The sequence below is a fragment of the Ips typographus genome, linkage group LG9, assembly GCF_016097725.1.
Source record: "Ips typographus isolate SLU linkage group LG9, UJ_Ityp_2.0, whole genome shotgun sequence".
Classification (NCBI taxonomy): Eukaryota; Metazoa; Arthropoda; class Insecta; order Coleoptera; family Curculionidae; genus Ips; species Ips typographus.
In genome coordinates this window covers 356,223-378,964 of record NC_138430.1, presented here as the reverse complement: position 1 = coordinate 378,964, position 22,742 = coordinate 356,223, and the positions used below count along the sequence as shown (strand labels likewise).

General features: G+C 37.0%; 2 protein-coding genes across 2 annotated transcripts; one reads left to right on the top strand and one right to left on the bottom strand.

The window, feature by feature from the left end:
- The first annotated feature begins 9,829 nt into the window (after positions 1–9,829).
- LOC145734288 (uncharacterized) lies at positions 9,830–21,689 on the top strand. Its single transcript, XM_081987569.1, has 4 exons — positions 9,830–9,967; positions 10,130–10,290; positions 10,825–12,704; positions 21,544–21,689. The coding sequence occupies exons 1-3, from the start codon at positions 9,899–9,901 to the stop codon at positions 11,102–11,104; spliced, it is 510 nt and encodes a 169-aa protein (XP_081843695.1). The 5' UTR covers positions 9,830–9,898; the 3' UTR covers positions 11,105–12,704; positions 21,544–21,689.
- LOC145734289 (uncharacterized) lies at positions 10,453–19,189 on the bottom strand. Its single transcript, XM_081987570.1, has 2 exons — positions 19,050–19,189; positions 10,453–18,933 (listed from the first exon to the last, which is right to left on the bottom strand). Exon 2 carries the CDS (start codon positions 18,931–18,933, stop codon positions 18,508–18,510), a length of 426 nt encoding a protein of 141 aa, XP_081843696.1. The 5' UTR covers positions 19,050–19,189; the 3' UTR covers positions 10,453–18,507.
- Positions 21,690–22,742: the final 1,053 nt, after the last annotated feature.

Genomic DNA, 22,742 nt, shown 5'->3' with positions numbered 1-22,742 from the left:
AAAACTGGACTGACTGGACAGAACTGGACTGAACTGACTGAACCCCTCTCTAGGGTGCAACCTCTTTTTATAGTATTCCAGACACTGGTTCCACCAATCAAAACTCCCAGACCTGGCCTCGTCTAGCCGACAACTCGTGACGACCTTCGACCATCGGTACTTGGAAAACATTCCACATTATTTCGCAAATTCAGCAAATGCATCTTAATTGCAGTTGCACTCCGACCGCATTCCACAATTTTAATGTTTCCGCTCAAGTAATATAAACATTCCACATTTTTTAATGTTTCCTTTCAAGTGAAATAAATTTGATTTATTATCCTTCGTGACATTTGCTCCTTCTCCATGAAACTGGCCCTCCAGTTTAAACCAAGAGAGGTAATTCCTATACTTGACAATTCTAATTACTAACCTAAGTTACCGCTATCCTTATATAAAATTCATCTTATTATAATATCATTTGAAAAATGGAGTAAGCGAAAATTTTTAATTTTACTTTTTATCATATATTTCTAAAATGCTTACTTTCTCCATTTTCCGTCATCGCTTCGTCGTACCCAAAAATTATAGTAATCCTAATCATTAAAGTAACCCTTAAATTAACATAACACATTTGAAACCTTGGGTAGCCCTTAAATATGCACCATATATTTCAATATAAGTAGCTCTGATGTTGCGACTTTTATTGCGCCATTGTTCGCACAAAAATGTTTGTCACAATCATACATTGCCCTGACTATGACTTAACATATCGTCTTCCACTGGTCACCAAATAGTCCAGTAGCTGAAGTCTAGCAATGTCCATTCCATACTCCATAGTCTCTTCTGCTTAGGCTTCATTTTCATCATGTGGTTGACTCTGGTGATACTGTTAAATGTCATCTTCAATGGTCGTCCAATACTGGCTTTGCACAGCGCCATTTAGTACATTGGCTTCTTATGGCTCCCTCAAGCGGTTTTTACATGAAATGAAAATAAGAACAAAGGTTAATATGCGTTACTTAAGGCTTAATAATAACATATAATAATATATAATATTACACGCATATTTCTTTTATATTTCAATCAAATTAATAACCTTCAACCGAGTGAATTTTATTCACACGCCCACCGATTGCAATAACTTCTGCATATGTTTAACTAATGTCCCAATTTCCATATCAACTAAGTTGTTTTAAAAACTGGAACATTGACCGTTCTAATTTCATTTCAAATCCGTGCGGAGAAATATTTTATTTATCCAAAACAAAAAATAAATTGACGATAACGTTTGATTGCTTCTTCCCTAGATTATCTGTAAACAAAAATAAGAAAGTAAATTATCAAAACGTAAACACAAAACAAAAATAAACAAAAATAAACAAAACAAAATTTACGGTTGTCTAATGACCCTATGGTTTGAAATGCACTCTACCTAAGTAGTGTAAACAACCTATACTCGGTTTATTTTGTCTTGTCAGCGGTTTTGAGGTAGGTCAGGGTAACGCTTGTGTCATCATTATCATATTAATAACAGTGACGTACTTGACGCCTTTTAAAACTTATTACGCCTGTATTAACTTTACCCATCTTACCTTTAATTAAACAAGAAAAATGGTTAAATATCATTTATTTTCTTCGTGCTACAATAGTCATTATTATATAGATAAACTTTAAATATATAGTATATAATATTGATATAAAATATTGAACAATAACTGTTTCACTTGTCTTGTTCGGTTTGGGTCTCTCCGGGTTTCGCCTGATCAGTGTTTAACTGGTCCTCATTTCTTTCCTCACGTATAGGCACTTGATATGGTGCCGTACCACGTACACGTGTACGATTTATTTGTCTTCTAAGAGGAGTGGCAATCACCTGCCGAGTCCAATTTGTCATGTTTGCTGTATTTAGTGGTGGCTCAACGGGGTTCCAATTCTGTCGCAAAGTCACCCTCGGCACTTCAACTAATGTAGGTTCACTTCTTGATGGCACCCTAAATGCATGTCCCATCATTCTTGGTGGCAAATGGGGTCGGGGAGGTTCATGTAGTTCACGCCGCCTGAATTGTGAATTCCTTCTGAACGAACGAACATTGCATGCGCAACCATCCACAAACAGACTTCCCCAAATTTCCCAAAATTGTCTTGGTTGATAGAACGGCACCCTCGGAGGTGCGCAGATTGCACAACCACATCTTTCCGTAGGGTTTCTTCCTTGTCTCACCAATAAATCAATATGAATCATCTGGTATTCCATGTGAATTATTTGGGTCCACAGTGCTAGTAACGCCTTTGTGACTCCCAAATACACTATTCCTGGTCGCTGTATTTCTTGATGTAACTCCCATAAATGGTATAAAGCCATGTCATATAAATGTAACTTGACATTTATGTCCGAAATACATCGGGCATAATATAAAAACATCACAATCCACTCCATTTTTTATAAACTCTCGATCAGTATTTTTTTCAAGGAAATGCACTCGCGGTACTATCACGGTACTTCGCTAACTAAAATGCAAATCACAGCGATGTAATTATTTATATTCTCTTAATTTCATGTCAGCACTTTTACGGGACAAGTGCGGTCGCATATTATTCATTTGATACATTTTTTTCCCGACCGAATACATTATGCTGATATTCAAAAATATCCAACACTAAAATAAAACGAAAACTCGTTATTTTAATCTGTCTATCCCCCCATTATCACATACCCCTGACATTTATATTTATTCAAGTATTTACTTGTTCGGCACCTACGGCATTTTCCGATATATTTAACGTCCCTCGTATTTTTTTGTTTAAGTATGCCATTTTAATTATATCATTTTTTCCATTGTAGTCAAATAACTTGTAACACGCGCGCTTAGATAGTCATTTTACACACTTTTGGTGTAACTGCGGAAAATTAGACTAATATCCGTTCGTGAATCTTTCAATTGGCCATTAAATTCAGACGCGGATAAGAGAATAAAAATCCCTGAGCTCAGTAACTTCAAATTTAGGTACCACTCGGTATGTGAAGTTTGTACCCAACAAACGTAATATTTCCACTTCAACAAAATTATTACTTTGTATACAAAGTGTTACAATCTTTATGTCAGTTAGGGATAGACGGTGCCTTATTATCGTTTATTTATTTTACTTATACAGCACTGCATTCACAGCAGTTTTGTCATTTTATGGACGAAACGGTCCTTCACTTTTTTCCTCTCCAGTCACTTTCTTGTGTGCCTTTGCGAGTGCAGTTGTTTTTTCCTTCAACTCCATTTGAGTGTAGTAGCTTGTGTTTTTTTTTTAACTTGTTTAGTGTTTTTACCATGAACCGTAAGTAAATTTGTTGGCTTTGTTATTCACATTATAAAGTAATCCAATTTGTTGTTCTTTTGAAAACTAAAGATCCACAATCTTGCCCCCCAAGTGACAACCAAACTGGGTTTGGAAGGGGTTGCCGTCTCCGGCACTTCCGGAGACTTTTAACGATGCGCCGCCCTGGTGAAAGGCTCGCCGACGTTTGGTCTGGTAATGACAGGGACATCGGTGCCAGGTCCGCTTCACCGTCCATTGGGCGCCACCAGGGTGTTACCTATCCTACACCCTCATCCAACACTTCTGCGTGGGGGTCACCAGTACCATCGAGGCCATCGACGCCCCCGGTCCGCAAAGAGCGGCTCCCGAACGGGATTCCTGCTCCGACGGCGGACAACAATATTGAGGAGACAACCTCAGGAGACAGCAATTCTCCAACTTGGTGGTCTGGTGACCAGGTAACCATAAATGGTACTGGTCACCGCATCTACTTCCACCACCACCATTACTGAGTTTTTTTTTTTTTTTTTTCACATTACTTTTTTTTTATCAATTTTATTGTATTTTTTGTAAATGTGTAATTTTAATTGTATTTTTTTTTCTCTTATTATTGTTATTATTTTATTTTTTTTTTTATTATTATTATTTTATCTTATTTCGTTTGTTTGTTTCTTTTTTTTTTCTTTAGTAGTAATATACTCTTTAGTTATTCAAAGTTGTCTTTTTTGTGTGTTTTTCCCATCTTGTCCTCTTATAAAGGCGTGCATTCTGGGGTCCAGGGATCATAAAATAGGGAATAGGGAATTTTTTATTACAAAAATTCTACGATGACCGACATTTTTAAGCTTAATATAAAAATGTCCATTCTGCAAAAACGGTAATCCTACGCAAATAAGACTTCTCGGTCGTAAAAAACTGTCTTTCTCAATAAAACAATATTCCGCCAAGTCAGACGGTCGTAGGTTCAAGTTCAATCGGGTAATTATATCATTCCCGGGCTTCAACACGTAATCGTTAGCGACGGTAATTTTCAGGTAATTTACTGTTGGCTCGTTTGTTATGTTTACAAACAAGTCTTGCTGTGGCTCGCATTCTTCAGTTGAATCATAATCTCCAAAATTTAGGATTAATTTGTCCGAACCATGCTGCAATGTTACTTTATTGTTATTATAGTCAATGACTGACTTTGTCGTCGTCAAAAAGTAATGTCCCAAAATTAAAGCTTTGGACAAATTTTTTACCACTAATGCTTCAACGCGTATCTCTTTATTATTAACTTCAATCGTCACTTGTGAATTTCCAATAGGTGTAAGAGGGTAACTGCCTGCAGTAATTAATTCAACATCATTTTCCAAAGGATACATGTTATTAATATAATTTAAATCCACAATATTTTTACACGCTCCGGTGTCCAGAACGACATTTACATTTTCTTGATTATTTACTTTTAAATGCACATACAATAACCCTCCTTTGACGCCCTTTGATGACAGGTGGACAATCTCGTTAGGGCTTCCTATTGACGAAATTGTCCTCTTTCGTTTGGGTTTTGATATACCCGATCATTTCGACGGTTATCTGAATTATTTCTGGAACTGTTTGCATTCCAGTTGCACGATGCATGCCCAATTCTTTTGCAATTAATGCATCTAATGCGTCCATCGTGTGTTCTTGTATTCGGTAAATAGCTATTACCTTGATTTCGGTAAGGTGCTCTGTTTCCATAGTTTGGACCTCTATACTCATTATTTCTATTCCTTTGCATATTCTGATTTTGGTAATAAGGCCGTTGACCGCCATTATTTGAATCATTATTAATGGCATTGTTCCTTGGTGGTATATTTCTTGTAAAATTTCCACGATAATTGACAAAATTCCTGTTCGGACCGTTACTGGCGACATTCCTGTTATCTCTGAAATTTCTTCTTGTGCTATTACTATTATAATAGACTCGATTTCTATTTGGATTGCCATCTCTGCGTGGAAAATTTGTTGTATTTCCCGGTCCGCTCCTGACTATTTGATTCTCGTTATTTAACGCATCGGACACGGAAAGCAGTGCCGTATCACGTGTCATCTGATTCACCAGGGTTCTCTCTTTAATGTCACTCAGCTTTAACACTAGCTGTTTTAAGTCATTAAAATTTTGATTACCTGAACTCAGCAAGTAATACATCTCATAGTAGGATGGGTGTAAACCATTTTCAAAATGGTCCCTAAACGTGTCAAAAGACATTGTCGGGTCAATTTCCGTTGCCAACGCAAGTAAATCAAAATAATATTTTTTAACATCCTCATTGTCTTGATGTTTTCGTGTATTTAATCGAAACTTTAGTTTTCTTAATGGCTGTTCACCAGAAAATTCTTTTAAAAAGTCCGTTTTTATATTTGTCCATGTTGTTGCCTGGTTTGCCGGTTCGTTAATATAACCATCAAACCAAGTCTGAGCCGGGCCTTCCAAGAAATTTGCTAAGTAGGAAATTTTGTGGTTTTCCGACCAGCTGTTTGCAATCGCTGCTTTTTCATATTTATTCACAAAAATAATGGGAGAGTCTATAGATGGGTTAAATGTAGGTGGGCATGTAAACTTTGGTGTGGCTGGAGTTTTTGGCTCAGCCAAAGCTACCTGTAACGTCATGTTAGCCATTGCTGCAGGATTGTTAGGACGTATATCACTGTTTCTCTCTCGAATTACAGGGGGTGGGCAAGGATTATTACAACCTTGTAATAAATCTGCGGGGCGGGATAAGGTAGGCTCTGGCACTACCACTTCTAAGGGACTTTCTTGCCAGAACTCTTCTGATTCTCGCGGTTTAGGCGGAGTCCTACTCAATGAAGCTCTTGGCTTAAAAAACTGTTCTGGGGATCGTGATCCTGCTTTGGAATCTTTAGCTTTCTGAACTCGGGAAGTCGAAGCTTTTGTTGTTTGAATTCGCGGGGTCTCAATTTGAGCACTTACGATAGTTTTTTCGAAAGGGCTATTCTCGTCCTCACTACTTGTTAAACTGACACTAGAAGTTGTTTTGTCAACTTCTGGGGCACCTGCAGAAGCAGAAGAACCGACAGTTGAGCTATGATGTGCGGGTTTAAACTCTCTCAACTCTTTTAGGACTTTTTCGGGGTTTTTCCCTTGGGCTAGTGCTTGTTGCAAAACAAATTTTTCTTTGTCTGATACACTTTGAGCTCTACTGCGAGTTCGTACTCGTGATTTGTCACTTGGTTCACTCATGTAAAATTAATACGAAATGTTTGGCAGTATTTTTAATTATTTCGATTTTTCAAGCTTTTGGACAAAATTTAAACGATTTGATTATTCCTAGCAATTTCTTTGCGAATTTGTTTATTCATCAAACTAATAATCTTTCTAATGCTAAAATACACCAGCATTAATACCCCCATGCACAAAAAAATAATAATCAAAATTTCCTTAGCCGACCATGAATTATCTTTTTCTTGAGACGCTGTATTAGAAATACCTCCGCTATTACCCGCTTGAGAAATAATAACTTCTTCTTCTTTTGATGAAGAGCTTTAGTTAAATGAAGGCAAAGTTGCGCATTTTAATGCTAAACAATTTGGTTAAAAAAAATTTTCATTACTTCCGGAGATATCCGACAAAAAGCGAAAGTCAAATTCCTATTTTATTTTTTTACTACTTTATTATTGATTATTTTGGAAAATCAATGGCACCTTCAGGAGGCACTTTTTTAGGCTCTTTAAGAAAATAGTTAGTTTTCAGCTCCGACGTTTCGATTTTTAGATACCATCATCAACTTAAATTTTTCAATACGGACCTGAACTTTTTATTTCGTTTTTTAGTAGCTACAGACCTCTTGAAACTAATGATGTGCCACACTTGTCAAAAAATTATATCTGCTGTACTTAAGAAAACCCCTTGTGTCTTGTAAGTAAATACCTGATACTCCTAAACCTGAAGTCAGATTTTTTTTAGAGATTATATAGCCACACATATCAATAACTTAAAACATTAACAAAAATATCAAACATCTAACATGCATCTAACCTAACCTCAAACTTGGAATTAATCATACAAAAATCGGGTTTATTTCACAGATATTGAAGAAACAATACTTTAAAGAAAATATTTGCCACAATAAGTCGATCAAATCTGCTATTATAAAGTCAAAAATTTAAATTTAAAAAAAGTCATTTTACATTACTTCTTATGGGAAAAAAATTCCCGCGCAAAATTTTAGCACAAACATGGCCCCCAAAGCCAAGTCATGTGTCGCCACTGTTTCTGTATAGAGTCAGTGTAATGTGTTCATTCATAAACGTTTCTACGAGAAATAGTAAAAATCGACAAAGAAAAATAATACACAAAACATGTGATTTAGACAAAGACGGATTTTAATGGTCTCCTAAGAAAAAGTTGGTCCCGCCCCTTCGTTCATTTTAAAGTTGAAGCTGATCGGACTGCCACCTTGAGTGCAGATAACTGCTTGCCACGTGATTGTCACATTGTAAATTGCGACTGGTACCACCTGTTATCTGTCATATACAAAATTGACATTTGAGAGTGCATTTGTCATATTTGTAAACGGTACCCGAGCTGCTTTCTTTCGACATGTGATTTCGGATCAAAACGCGTTATAATCACAACACACATAACCTCAAATTTTATTTTTATTTGTAAATACAGACAACAGAGTTTAGTTTATATTCATAAAATTCATCAATCATTCATCAATGGCTTCCACAAAAAACATTTTAGAGGTTCAGGATCCTGAAACCAACTCATTGATAACGTTTGAGTTAAATGAGGAGGATTATCATCGAGCTACTAATGGTAAGTTTATTCTTATGGATTTTGTATTTAGTATTAATATTTTACGGAAATTTTAGATATGCATTTTGTTCAAATGTTACTTAATAAATTCATGTTGTTGCTTTTTGGCAACATATAGCTAGTTATCATACTGGAACCCAGGGGACGGCAAATATTGAACTGATTGCATGGTGTGTCCGCCTGTCTACATACCTCCTAATTACATGCCGCGATCAAATCGCTGCAAGTGGAGTGCGTAGGAAGGACAAGCGACCATTTTGCTCACTAGGCACGCCTGATTCAATCCGTTTGTGTTATTCAATTTCAACACGTGGTATATTTGAACAGAGTTTTACTGAGTGATGTAAAAATTGTGGTTTGAGTTTTGAAAGGTATGTATTATGCATATATTATGTTGCGTGGCAAAAATTTAGTACACTTATTCCACATTTTAGGAAAAAACACTATACCGGGTGGTCAAAAGAAAATATCAAGAGCTACAAATTGGTATATTGAACCACCCTGTAACTGTCAAAATAACAGAGTTATGGGCGCTGACAAAGTGAAAACTATCATACTGAAACTTTACAGCAAACAACTCAGTTTTAACAGTCACTGACTCGGTTATTCGACATTTTAGGAAAAAATGCTATACAGGGTGGTCAAAAGAGAATATCAAGAGCTACACATTGGTATATTGAACCACCCTGTAACAGTCAAAATAACAGAGTTATGGGCGCTGACAGTCAAATTCAAACAACTGGGATTTAACAGTAAATTACTTGGTTATTTGACATTTGAAGAAAAAAACACTATACAGGGTGGTCAAAATGACCAGTAAGTAGATTTAACCGAAAATGTCTAATTTGCAAAACATGACCAATTTTTACAACTTTGACAGGTTGTGACTTACGAATCAAAATGTTTCTCTGTTTGACTCTTGGAAAAAGAATGCAATTTTCATGCCAACATTAAGATATTTGACAGGTGTCAGTCGTTTTGTTGGTTTAAATGCGATATTTTGTTTGCAGCCGAGCACTCCGAAGACTCCGAAGACTCCGATCAAACCCAGGATCCACAGTCAGCATAAACCCAGCGATTTAGATGGTGTCAGAAAATCGCTGTTTCAGTCATCCAGCAAATGTTCTTCCAAAGGTCGCAACGCCGATTCTTCCGCCCATCATTATAGATAGTTAGTAATTTTTCGACAAAAAAAAAATACTTATTCAGATGTTTTTTTTTACCCATTTGTCAAGAAGAAAGTTTTTCCATCAATACATACAAAAGAATGTAAAAGTTTCTTGACAATTGGTGGATGCGCGAAAAAAAAGACTTTTAAAAAAAAAAAAACACATAAAATTGCAAATATTTCTAATTGGAAAATTTGTGACGTCACTACAATCTAGTTTAATTTAAAACTAATAATCCACCAGGAGAGATCTGGTGTTGGCGTCAAAGTTCCTTCACCATATTATAATAACATATTTTGTGACACTCGTTGCTTTGACACTAAATTACTCCCTTACTTGACAAGTTACGTCAAAATGTCATAGAAAACAAGAAATAGAGCAGATTTCAGGCTTTCATAACGTTACCTTTGTTTTGTTACCAAACGGCAACACTATGCATTTTTTCTATTTCATGTTTTTTTCTAGAAGTTGCCGATCGGTAACATTATGCATTTATAATAAGTTTTCTAAAGATATTTCTGTTTTTTATCCTCTAGTATGAGCAAAAATAAGCTACTCACAGACCAGGACCTTGCGGCCTATTGGGAGAATTTTACCGGTCTGAGTGATGACGGATGCGATGTAAGCGATGCAGACAGTTTGGAGGACTGTTCTTTTATACCAGAAAGTGATTTTGATGATGAAAACCATGATCAAAGTGAGGTAACACTGGAAGTTGAAGAAGTCAACCAGCAGTCCGATGATGATGACGATTTGCCATTGTCGACTTTTTTGTCTTCCAAACAGAAAAAGGCACTAAAAAAAGACATTGACTGAAAATCAAAATCTTTGGAGTTTAAATGCGATATTTTGTTTGCAGCCGAGCACTCCGAAGACTCCGAAGACTCCGATCAAACCCAGGATCCACAGTCAGCATAAACCCAGCGATTTAGATGGTGTCAGAAAATCGCTGTTTCAGTCATCCAGCAAATGTTCTTCCAAAGGTCGCAACGCCGATTCTTCCGCCCATCATTATAGATAGTTAGTAATTTTTCGACAAAAAAAAAATACTTATTCAGATGTTTTTTTTTACCCATTTGTCAAGAAGAAAGTTTTTCCATCAATACATACAAAAGAATGTAAAAGTTTCTTGACAATTGGTGGATGCGCGAAAAAAAAGACTTTAAAAAAAAAAAAAACACATAAAATTGCAAATATTTCTAATTGGAAAATTTGTGACGTCACTACAATCTAGTTTAATTTAAAACTAATAATCCACCAGGAGAGATCTGGTGTTGGCGTCAAAGTTCCTTCACCATATTATAATAACATATTTTGTGACACTCGTTGCTTTGACACTAAATTACTCCCTTACTTGACAAGTTACGTCAAAATGTCATAGAAAACAAGAAATAGAGCAGATTTCAGGCTTTCATAACGTTACCTTTGTTTTGTTACCAAACGGCAACACTATGCATTTTTTCTATTTCATGTTTTTTTCTAGAAGTTGCCGATCGGTAACATTATGCATTTATAATAAGTTTTCTAAAGATATTTCTGTTTTTTATCCTCTAGTATGAGCAAAAATAAGCTACTCACAGACCAGGACCTTGCGGCCTATTGGGAGAATTTTACCGGTCTGAGTGATGACGGATGCGATGTAAGCGATGCAGACAGTTTGGAGGACTGTTCTTTTATACCAGAAAGTGATTTTGATGATGAAAACCATGATCAAAGTGAGGTAACACTGGAAGTTGAAGAAGTCAACCAGCAGTCCGATGATGATGACGATTTGCCATTGTCGACTTTTTTGTCTTCCAAACAGAAAAAGGCACTAAAAAAAGACATTGACTGAAAATCAAAATCTTTGGAGTTGAATGAGGATCAGTTACGGTTTTATGGGGATACTGAGTTGTCTGCTGAAATAATGTCATTAGAAACTCCTTCTCAGTTTTTCTCATTCTTTTTCTCAGAAGAACTAATAGCTAAGACTTGTAAGGTAAAAAAAGATTGTCGGTTAAAAGTGGTTCGTGCAGGTCTGTTGGAATCGAGATTTCGTAGTAGTAGGCGAAATTATCTGGTGTTTAAGAAATTTAAACAATATTATAAATCACAATAGTATTTATATTAATTAAGACTGTATAAGATAAAATAGCTGGATAACACAGGGCATGTCGGCCAAATCTTCCAGGTAAATAATTATGTTGTTAGGTGAATAAGATGGGGAATTTACAACCTTTTACAGCTTTTGATTGCTCCAAGTTTAACATTGACGAGGAAAAGTTACTACTGGACACTGTAAACGGACTCCTGCGTATAAGAGTGTATTTGGTACAGCACGAAATTCCTGGATGGACAAGTGTGTCACCCTGACTAATGGACGATCACCCGTGGCACGTTTTTGAATTACCTCGCCACTAATAAGACTTAGTGTGTAAGTTGCGTTGACAGGCCTGTCTGATGTAAGTTTAGTTTTGTTTGTTTCTATTTAATTGTAAGTGTTGTGTGATTATAGTTTACAGGCTTTTGTATTATCGTGCAATGCGTTCTATGTAGATACTAGTATACATATACTGAATATTTATTTAAGATTTACGGGTTTAATTTAAAATCTGGCGTTGATGTCAGGAGTAACCCGTTACAGACTACTGAAGAAACCAACTTATATTCAGTGCAAACTAAGCCTGAAAGACCAACCGTTTTTACAGAGAACGGCATGAAGAATTACTTTGGCATAATTATTCATACATCTCTGGTACACATGCCCAACATCAGATCATTCTGGAGTGAAGAGTTGAGATTTGCACCTATTGCAGATGTGATGTCAGTGAACAAATTTGAAAAAATACGCCAGTTTATTCATTTCAACAACAATTCCACCTTCATTTCTCGTGACCAACCAGGACACGATAGGCTTTATAAGATTAGACCTCTCGTTGAATACTTGAACAAAAGATTTTCTTCGGTGGCTTTAGAACAATATCTTAGCATTGATGAACAAATGTGTTCAACGAAGGTTAGACATTATATTGTCACGAATGGAAAATCCGTTAATTGGAAAGATGGACTGATTAACTTAAAAAACATAAAAGTATTCGAGGATTGCGAAATAATAAGCGCACGAGGCAAGGTCGCATCACGATGCACCGAATGTGTCATGCACCGAGTGCACCGTATCGGTGATGAGTCACCACCACCTGCTTTGCAGAAATGTGAAAAACAAGCGACAATAACAAACTGCGTCAGCCGATCAATCGGGTATAAAATACGCCGATTTTAGCAGTATAGGATAAGTGTGAACCGATCAACGGTAGTGCGACCAGCTGACCCGAGAAGTCGAAATGTCGACTCTCCTCGGGAAAAGATCAAGTTAATTAGTCCGTTCTCCAAAGTTATTCAAACGCGAAGTGACCAAGCCATCGCCAGGAAAAGCTAAGTCCTTAGCTTATGACTATGTAAGTACAATTGTTAATTGTCAACTTTTTGTATGTTTACAACCGTATTGTGCATCCATTTGTGTATACTATATTTAATAGATTTAAGTGTTGTATGAGAAAAACTCAGCGTTTGATTTCATCCCTAAAACTGAGATCCCGGCGCGACGTTTAACGTCGTGAGTCAGTTTAATTGGTGAACCCAGAAGGGCTCATAAATTAAACGTGACATTTCGTGGAGGCGCCGGTCTGTTTTGGGATGGATAAAAAACAATAGTTGAGTTTTTTATTTATTTTTATTTTTTGGGGTATGATAAAGAATCAGGAAAATAATGTGTGGGCTATAAAAGAAATTTTAGGTATTATTTTCTTTTGGCTAGGGATAGTAACGTTGATTTATTTAGTGATTTTTTGGGGATTACCTGTGCTATTGAAGCGCTCATTTGATAAAATTTTGGTTTAATATGGGTGGTACATCTTCAAAAGAGGAGGAAATTATTATTTCCCAAGCGGGAAACAGTGGAGGTGTATCAAATAGTTCAGGAAAAGATAATTCATGGTCGGCAAAGGAAATTTTAATTATTATTTTTCTGTGCATGGGGGTATTAATGCTTGTGTATTTTAGCGTCAAAAAAATTATTAGTTTGATGAACAAGCAAATTCGCAAAGAAATTGCTAGGAATAATCAAATTGTTTAAAAAAAAAATCGTTTAAATTTTGACCGAAAACTTGAAAAATAATGCCAAACATTTCATATTAAATTTTACATGAGTGAACCAAGTGACAAATCACGAGTACGAACTCGCAGTAGAGCTCAAAGTATATCAGACAAAGAAAAATTTGTTTTGCAACAAGCACTAGCCCAAGGAAAAAACCCCGAAAAAGTCTTAAAAGAGTTGAAAGAGTTTAAACCCGCGCATCATAGCTCAACTGTCGGTTCCTCTGCTTCTGTGCAGGCATCGATATCTGCAGGGGCCCCAGAAGTTGACAGAACAACTTTTATTCACAGTTTAACAAGTAGTGAGGACGAGAACAGCCCTTTCGAAAAAACTGTCGTAAGTGCTCAAGTTGAAACCCCGCGAATTCAAACAACCAAAGCTTCGACTTCCCGAGTTCAGAAAGCTAAAGATTCTAAAGCAAGGTCACGATCCCCAGAACAGTTTTTTAAGCCAAGAGCTTCATTGAGTAGGACTCCGCCTAAACCGCGAGAATCAGAAGAGTTCTGGCAAGAAAGTCCCTTAGAAGTGGTAGTGCCAGAGCCTACCTCATCCCGCCCCACGGATTTATTACAAGGTTGTAATAATCCTTGCCCACCCCCTGTAATTCGAGAAAGAAACCGTGCCATACGTCCTAACAATACTCCAGTAATGGCTAACATGACTTTACAAGCAGCTTTGGCTGAGCCAAAAACTCCTGCCACCCCAAAGTTTACATGCCCATCTACATTTAACCCTTCTATTGACTCTCCCAGTATTTTTATAAATAAATACGAAAAAGCAGCGATTGTGAATAGCTGGTCAGAAAATCATAAAATATCTTATTTGGCTAATTTTGTGGAAGGTCCAGCCCATACGTGGTTTAGTAATTATATTAGTGAGCCAGAGAATCAGATGAAAACATGGCTGAATATTAAATCAGGTTTTTTGAAAGAGTTTTCAGGAGAACAGCCACTCCGAAAGTTAAAATTTAGATTAAACACCCGCAAACAGCAGGACGTCGAGGATATTAAAAAGTACTATTATGATCTATTGGCAATCGCAAACGAGATTGACCCAGAAATGACTTTTGACGCATTTAGGGATCATTTTGAAAATGGTTTACATCCGTCTTACTATGAGATGTATTATTTGCTTAGTTCTAGCAATAGAAATTTTAACGATTTAAAGCAATTGGTCATTAAAATAAGCGATATAAAAGAAAGGACACTAGTGAATCAAATGACACAAAGTACAGCTTTATTGTCAGTATCTGCGGCAGTAAACAGTAACAATGGTAATAACCCAACAAACCGACAAAGGACCTGGAATGACACCAGGCCACGGACATTTTTTAATAGAAATTTTTCAAATACGGTTCAAAATCAGACACGAAGTACCTATGTTCCAAGGGTGAATAATTTTAGACCAAATCAAAATAGTCCGAGGAACAACTCATTCAATAGGGGGCGACAATTTGTAAGAAACAATTCGCAACAACCCCGGAACCAGGATACTTTTAATGGGAACAGAAATCAGTTTTCTAATCAGAACTGGAGAAATAATAATAACAATAATTGTTTGCCTCGTACGAGAACGCACGACGGCCGGGTTATTTGCATTGATTGCCGTAGGCCCGGTCACGTGTCTTGTAATTTCAATAACAGGCCTTTCCAAAGGAATGCACCTCAAGGCCGAAGAAACCCAAACGACAGAGGACAGTTTCAAAATTAAGAAGCCCGAACGAAATTGTCCAATTATCATCTACGGGCACCACTAAGACATTAATAGTACATATCACGGTTAACGATAAAGATAACGTCCCTGTTATACTTGATACAGGAGCTTGTAAAAATGTAGTCGACATAGATTATATCAGTAACATGAGACGGTTACAAGACAATATACAACTGATAACCGCAGGAGGTTATCCAGTTCAACCTCTCGGCAATTCTGAGGTAATTATAAAAATTAAGGGCACAATTATTTCCGTTGAGGCACTAGTGGTGCAAAATTTATCAAAAGCCTTAATTTTGGGACATAACTTTTTGGCTAGTAAAAAATCATTGATTGACTATAATACCAATACTGTGACATTATACCATGAACTTGACCCATTGATTTTACATTTTGGCAACAATGTCAACAGCAACATAGGGAAAATAGAACAAATGGAAGATACTAATAAGGTATTTGCGAACGTCGAGATTGAGTCAACCGCGCGAAATTTGAAGGTTGCACTTGAAACCGACTACATGGTCGAGGTTGGTCGCGAGATAACGGTACGACTGAACTGTGCCTTATCTCCGCACGAGTTCACGAAGTACTGCTTTATCGAGAACAATAAATACCTACGACCAAGAGGGTTGATTTGTTCAAATATTTTTGTGAAAAATGGCAAATGGTACATCAAAATTAATAATATGAGGTTTGGAAAAATGTTCATATTGAAAAATTCCACAATTGGTTATTTAGAGAAAAATATAGAAATGAATATAGCAGAAATTCCAGTTCATTGTATTTATGAAACTGAGGATGATAAAGAGATGATTACCATGAATGACCATAACCTAAGCAATATAACGAACCCAGAATTGTGTAACAAATTGCAGACATTACTGTCAGAATATAGTGACGTTTTTTCTAAGACACCAAAATATATGGGAAAAACCGATGTCATTGAACATGAAATCGATGTAGGGAATGCTAAACCGATAAAACAGAAACCTTACAGAGTGGCACAAAAAGAAAGAGAGATAATAGATGAGCAGATAAGAGAAATGGAACAATACGACATAATAAGGCAAAGTAACTCGCCCTGGGCAAGTCCCGTCGTATTAGTAAAGAAAAAGTCTGGAGAGACACGATTTTGCGTGGATTATCGCAAGTTAAACAATGTGACAGTAAAAAATTCATGGTCAGGATCTAATATTGAGGATATTTTGACGTACTTAGGAAACGCCAAATATTTCTCATCGTTGGACATGTATTCAGGTTATCGGCAAGTCAAAGTAAAAGAAGAAAGTAAGCCACTTACTGCCTTTACAGCGCCAGGTCACGGATTATGGGAATTTAATGTGATGCCTTTTGGATTGTGCAATGCTCCGGCAAGAAAACAGTTAGGAGATGTAGTGTTTAGAGATTTAAAATGGAAAGAAGTTTTAATTTACATGGACGACATTATAATTTTTTCTAAAACGATAGATGAACATGTGGAAAAATTACGTAAAGTTTTCAATAGACTCCGAAGTGCAGGCTTAACACTAAAACCTAAAAAATGTGAATATTTAAAAGAAAAAATTAATATTCTTGGTTATACAATTTCGAAAGATGGAATTTTTCCAGATAAATCGAAATTAGTTTCAATCGAAAATTTTCCAAGGCCAAAAAATGTAAAGGGTGTACAAAGTTTTTTGGGACTTTGTAACTACTACCGGAAATTTATAGAAAATTTTGCAAAAATTGCACGTCCCTTACATGATCTAACAAAGAAACAAAATAAATTTGATTGGCAGGATATACATGACAAAGCATTTGAAACACTAAAACAAAAATTGATTAGTGAACCAGTTTTGGCACATTTTCAACCAAATAAAGGATGTGAATTGAGGGTAGATGCATGTAAAGATGGAATCGGAGCAATATTATTGCAGGAAGATCATGAAAATGCGTTACACCCAATAGCATATGCAAGTAGAAGCCTTAGTAAAGCTGAGAAGAATTATTCGATAACAGAACTTGAAGGGTTAGCAGCTATATGGGCGCTATCCTATTTTAGACATTTTATTTATGGAAAACCTATAAAAATAGTGACTGATCATCATGCGCTATGTTGGTTAAAAACCTTGAAAGAGACTACTGGACGTTTAGCGCGTTGGGCGTTAAAGTTATCAGAATTTGACTACACAGTACATCATAAATCAGGAATTGCTCACAGAGATGCAGACTGCGTAAGCAGATATCCTGTTTTGCCAGCAAATACGAAAGTACAAGAAATTGACGAAATACCAACCTTTCTATTGGATATGCGTAACATTGCGGAATTGCAAGCAAAAGATAAAAACATTTTGGAAATAATTCAGGCTATAAAACATCCTGAAGAAGCTACAATTGGTATACGTAAGCAAGCGAAAAATTTTAGACTTGAGTCAGAAGTTTTGTACCGTATAAACCCGCATGAAGTGGGCCGGACTAAACTTTTAGTGATACCGCAACAGTTAATAGGGGAAATTTTGTACTCCCACCACTCAGAACCGCTGAGTGGCCATTTGGGATTGTCAAAAACCCTAGCAAAGATAAAACAAAGATACTATTGGCAAGGGTTGCAAAAGGACGTGGAACGTTTTGTAAAAGGATGCCCGGATTGTCAGGCCAGGAAAGGCCAACAAAATCAAAAGCCTATCGGTCTGTTACATCCTATTCCAGTTGGCACCCCATTTGAAAAAGTTGGGATAGATTTGTTAGGTCCGTTTCGCAGAAGTAGCAGCGGAAAAACCATGATAGTGGTAGCGACAGATTACGCCACAAGGTGGGCGGAGACTGACGCATTACCGAGCGGCAAAGCCGGACCTGTAGCGAAATTTATACTGGAGAGAATTATTACAAAACACGGTGCACCCAAGGAATTGTTAAGCGATAGAGGGAAAGTTTTTCAATCAGAATTGGTTACGGAATTGCTAAAAAAGATGGGGACAACGAGTCAGTTTACTACTGCATATCATCCCGCAACTAATGGCTTAACAGAAAGATTTAATAAAACTTTAGCCAATATGTTATCTATGTATACTAATACTGATCAATCAAATTGGGATGAATATCTTCCACATGTGACTTTTGCGTACAATTCTGCAAAACAAGATAGTACTAAATTCTCACCATTCATGCTGGTGTACGGTCGTGAACCTATTTTACCAACAGAAGCAAACTTGTTGCCACCCTTAGAAAGTAGTAATAGCGACCAAATTAGAGACATTGGTTTGGCAGTCAGAAATTTGGCAGTTGAAAATATAAAACGGCGTCAAGACATAGATAAATTACGTTATGATTGTAAACACCGCCATGTTGAATTTGAAGTGGGGGACCAAGTAAAAGTTTTCACCCCTATCAGGAAAGTAGGAAAAAGTGAAAAATTACTGCTTAGATGGTTTGGTCCTTATTACATAAATCGGAAAATGTCTGATGTGGACTATGAAATACGAAAGGGCATTTCGCCAAAATCTAAAACTGAAGTGGTCCATGAAAGTTGCATTGCTGCCTATGGCTTCGACAGCCAAACGCGGCGCCACCGCTGTTGAGGCGTCGTTGACGCCGCCTTCCTCTTCTATTTTTTCTTCTTCTGGGGATGCTGGAACCCCAGGAGGAGCCTCCACCTCACCTGCCACCTGAGGGGGAGCCTCCACCTCGCTGGTCGCAGAAGGACCAGCTTCCACTCCAGGCCCCAGTTTTAGGCTGGACGCACCCACGGTTCGTCGGGCCCGCTGGGCAGCCAATAGGGCCATCAGACGGGCACCGCGGCCCCGGCCCTTTTCGGTGTCGACTTCATTTCCAGGTTCCATCTGAAAGGGAGGATATTGTTAACATTGGATAGCGAAACAAAGAGAATTTTTCTTTGGAAGGAAAAATATATGGAAATGATGAATAAAAGGAAAAAAAAAAAACCACTTATACTTACTTTTAAAAATGACACAATGCACTACAAAAGACTATAAATGCACTACGAAACACACGACAAAAATGCACGGTAAAGTTTCGTGTGGGTCAGAGGACGAACTGTGGAGAATGTGATAAGAAAACCGTATAAATACAATTCAGATCCCTCTCCACCGGAAAGCCAGGATGCTGAAATTAGCAAAATGCTTCCAGACGATGAACTTGTCAAATGTTAAGGTTATCAGAGAAATGTTTTCCCAACAGTTAAATGGTGCACCATGCTTAAACCCATGGGATTCGCTGATTTGGCCAGTTCGGAATAATATCTTAATGAGACCAGACATTGTTCATTGCAGACCGATTAATGCATAAAATGCAAAAATGCAATTAAGCATAATGTTTAAAACAAAGTAACAATTATAATGTACGGCTCCACATATTGAGCTATGTACCTATTTTTACAGGGCCCAAGGATTTTATTCTGTTATCTGCGTCTGAATTTTTATTGCGCAAATTCTTAAAATTCAAGAATAGATATCAGTTTAATTTTCCCTATGAGATAAAAAATGGTTACATGTAATGGAAATAAAAACATTGAATATTGTTATTGTGATGTAGGTACCTACAAACGAATAAAGATAAATAATGATGTTGTCGGTGTAATAATCACCTTGACCATATAGTTGTTTATGCATTTGGTAAAGAAAGCAACTAATTCGCGAGCGATAAGACAAATTTGATTCATCGCTACGCGCAGTTATGAATAATGACTAATTACTAGATTGGTTTAAATAAACCCGAATGGGACAACAATTTACAGTGTCATTTTAGAAATCGGTCGTGAAGTAACATTTGGGTGAAGTTAACCTATAATTTTCGCGAAAGTGCCAAAAATGGAATGGATAGTGAATTTCTTGTTTTATATTAGGTGTGTTACCGAAATAAACACCAAACTGTATTTATACAAATTGGCACTGTACCAGTTGTGGGAACTGCAAGGAGAGTTTGATCAAGTGGTACCAATACAATTATTGGGGATTACAAAATCTCTACTTGGCCTGTGGACTCAAATCATTCATACGGAGTATACCATACTTCTACTAAGCGAGAAAGTACGTCAAGGGGGTATTCCGTTTTCGGCATGTGATTGTGCAATTTGCATATCACCCCAACAACCTCAATATCGACCTGAGGATTTTTGGCGAGCATGGGAAAATGTATTTGTGCAAGGATGTCCTTGTGCTACATGTGTGTACGGGAGAACTCAATTTTTGAGTCAACCAGGTCATCCGCCATATCCGCATGCTTATGTAAATGATATGACATATCAGTTTCGGGTACCAGTAGTGCCCCAAACACAAGAAAGGGATGAAACATCAGAAATCAGTTCTGCTGGCACATCTTCTGGAGGTGCATTTGGACCTCCTGAATCACACACAAGTCAGGTCGACCGCAATCCGGCACTATGCCCGAATCCGGAAAACCTGGCGCAGGTGCAAGAAGGGGGACCCATTATTCAGCAACAAACTGAAGAAGTTCTTAGACACGCGGTAACACAGCCGTTTATCGCGCAATTAGAATCGTTTAACGACATGGGGCCATATGCTACTTATCAGCAGCTATGAGGTCTACAATTTAATTTATGTTACCTTATTATTGTTTTGTATTTTAATGGCTATATATATATGCATATGTTGATACAGACGTGATATACACAAGTGGATGATATATATAAAAAAAAAGTATATAATAAAAAAAAATTTGGAATGTATGATGTCATATTATCCCCAAATAGCGAGTATAATCTAGTCATGAAATTAATCCAATTATTTTTTTAGCGCCATGAACTAATAGGTGTGATAAAAAATGTTTCGCTGAAGAGGCGAATATTCCTGACACGACGCTCCGACAATCTTGTTGGTTGATAACGAGCTACTAACATAAAAGTTCGACTAATTTTGATTACGCGATACATACACGGGATTCCTTGCTTTACAGCATTTGGAAAATGAATTTCACACGTTCCATTTTTTATTTTTTAATGAAAAATGGATCGTACATACTAACAAATAAATAAAGGTTACGAATGATGCTCAAATTAATTTTGTTATAAGACATAATATTGTATATTAAGCCTTAAGTAACACATACTAACCTTTTGTCTTATATTTCATGTAACACTGAGGGCTATGTAAGAAAGAGGCGAACTATGATGAGCCATTATTGTTGTTGGAACTCCCGATGGGCCTGTACGTTCATACGGAGAAAAATAATAATAATGCGAAGCAATATATGCCAATGAACCCTCATAAATGGGGCTTCAAATTTTTTGTGATGTCAGGCCATTCGGGGTTTGCTTATAAATCGAAATTTATACTGGTGAGCAAAAATTTGATCAACCTGATGATGAACCCAATTTTGGTGTTACTTCCAATTTGGTTCTACGCTTAGCCAGAATTATTCCTCGCCAAAAGAATTACAGACTGTATCACGACAATTACTACACATCTTTGCAGCTGATGGTACATTTGGCCAAAGAAGGAATTCTTTCTCTCGGCACAATACGGCGAAACAGAATACCAAATTGCAAATTGCCACTGGAAGCTGCTATGAAGAAAGCGGAACGTGGGACAAGCCACGAGTTGGTTGCATTAGTGGACGGTGATGACATTTCTACTGTTGTGTGGAAAGATAATAAATATGTAACTTTAGCGTCATCTTTCGCAGGAAAAAAACCTACCTCCAAAGTGAAACGATTCGATCGCAAAGAGAAAAAATCTGTGGAAGTTGAGTGCCCATTCATTGTTTCCGAGTATAACCGACATATGGGGGGCGTTGATTTACTAGACAGCTTCATGGGAAGATATAAGATAAAACTGAAAAGCCGCAAATGGTACATGCGTATTTTCTATCATCTCCTGGATTTGAGTTTGGTAAATGCCTGGCTACTCTACAAACGAGTGCTTTCGAAAACGCAGCCTGGTTTCAAGCCAAAAATCCAAGCTCAATTTAGAGCAGAAGTTGCTTATAATTTGTGTAATGTCAGAGCTCTCTCTAGCAAACGCGGTCGTCCGAGTACTAGCCTGGAAAACGAATTGAAAGAAAAAAGAACAAGGGGTCCAATGAAGCACCTGCCGCCCATGGAAGTTCGTACTGACCAAACGGGGCACTGGCCAGTCCTTCAAGAAGCCAAGATGAGGTGCAAGTTTCCAAAATGTAAAGGTTTTACGCATACCAAATGCGAAAAATGCGGTGTTCAGATCTTTGTTTAAATCGGAAGAACAACTGTTTTAAAAATGTTCACATGTGAGTCTCTTGGCTTGTAATACATGATGTTGCCATTTGGCAACAAACAGTTTTTTCTAAAAATAAAGTAAAAAAACATAATGTAGATTTTTTCCTTATTTTTCCCATATTAAGACCAATGCAAAGTACAGTATTTATGATAATCGGAATTAAAAAAAAAAGTCATGCATTTAAGGGTTTTAATGAAAACCAGGTGGAGAGCTTGACAAATTTTGTCTGCTCGAAAAAGGCATCTGCGTCTTTCATAAACGATGATATTTCTGCCGCAGACAAGTGGTGCACTTTGCCAAAAATGTGGAAGATCTAACTTTGAAACAAATAGTTCAGATAGTGATATCAGTTCCTTGTAGCAATGCTTATGGGAAAGATTTTCAACTTAATGAACCGGTTATATAACTGAAATGGTGAC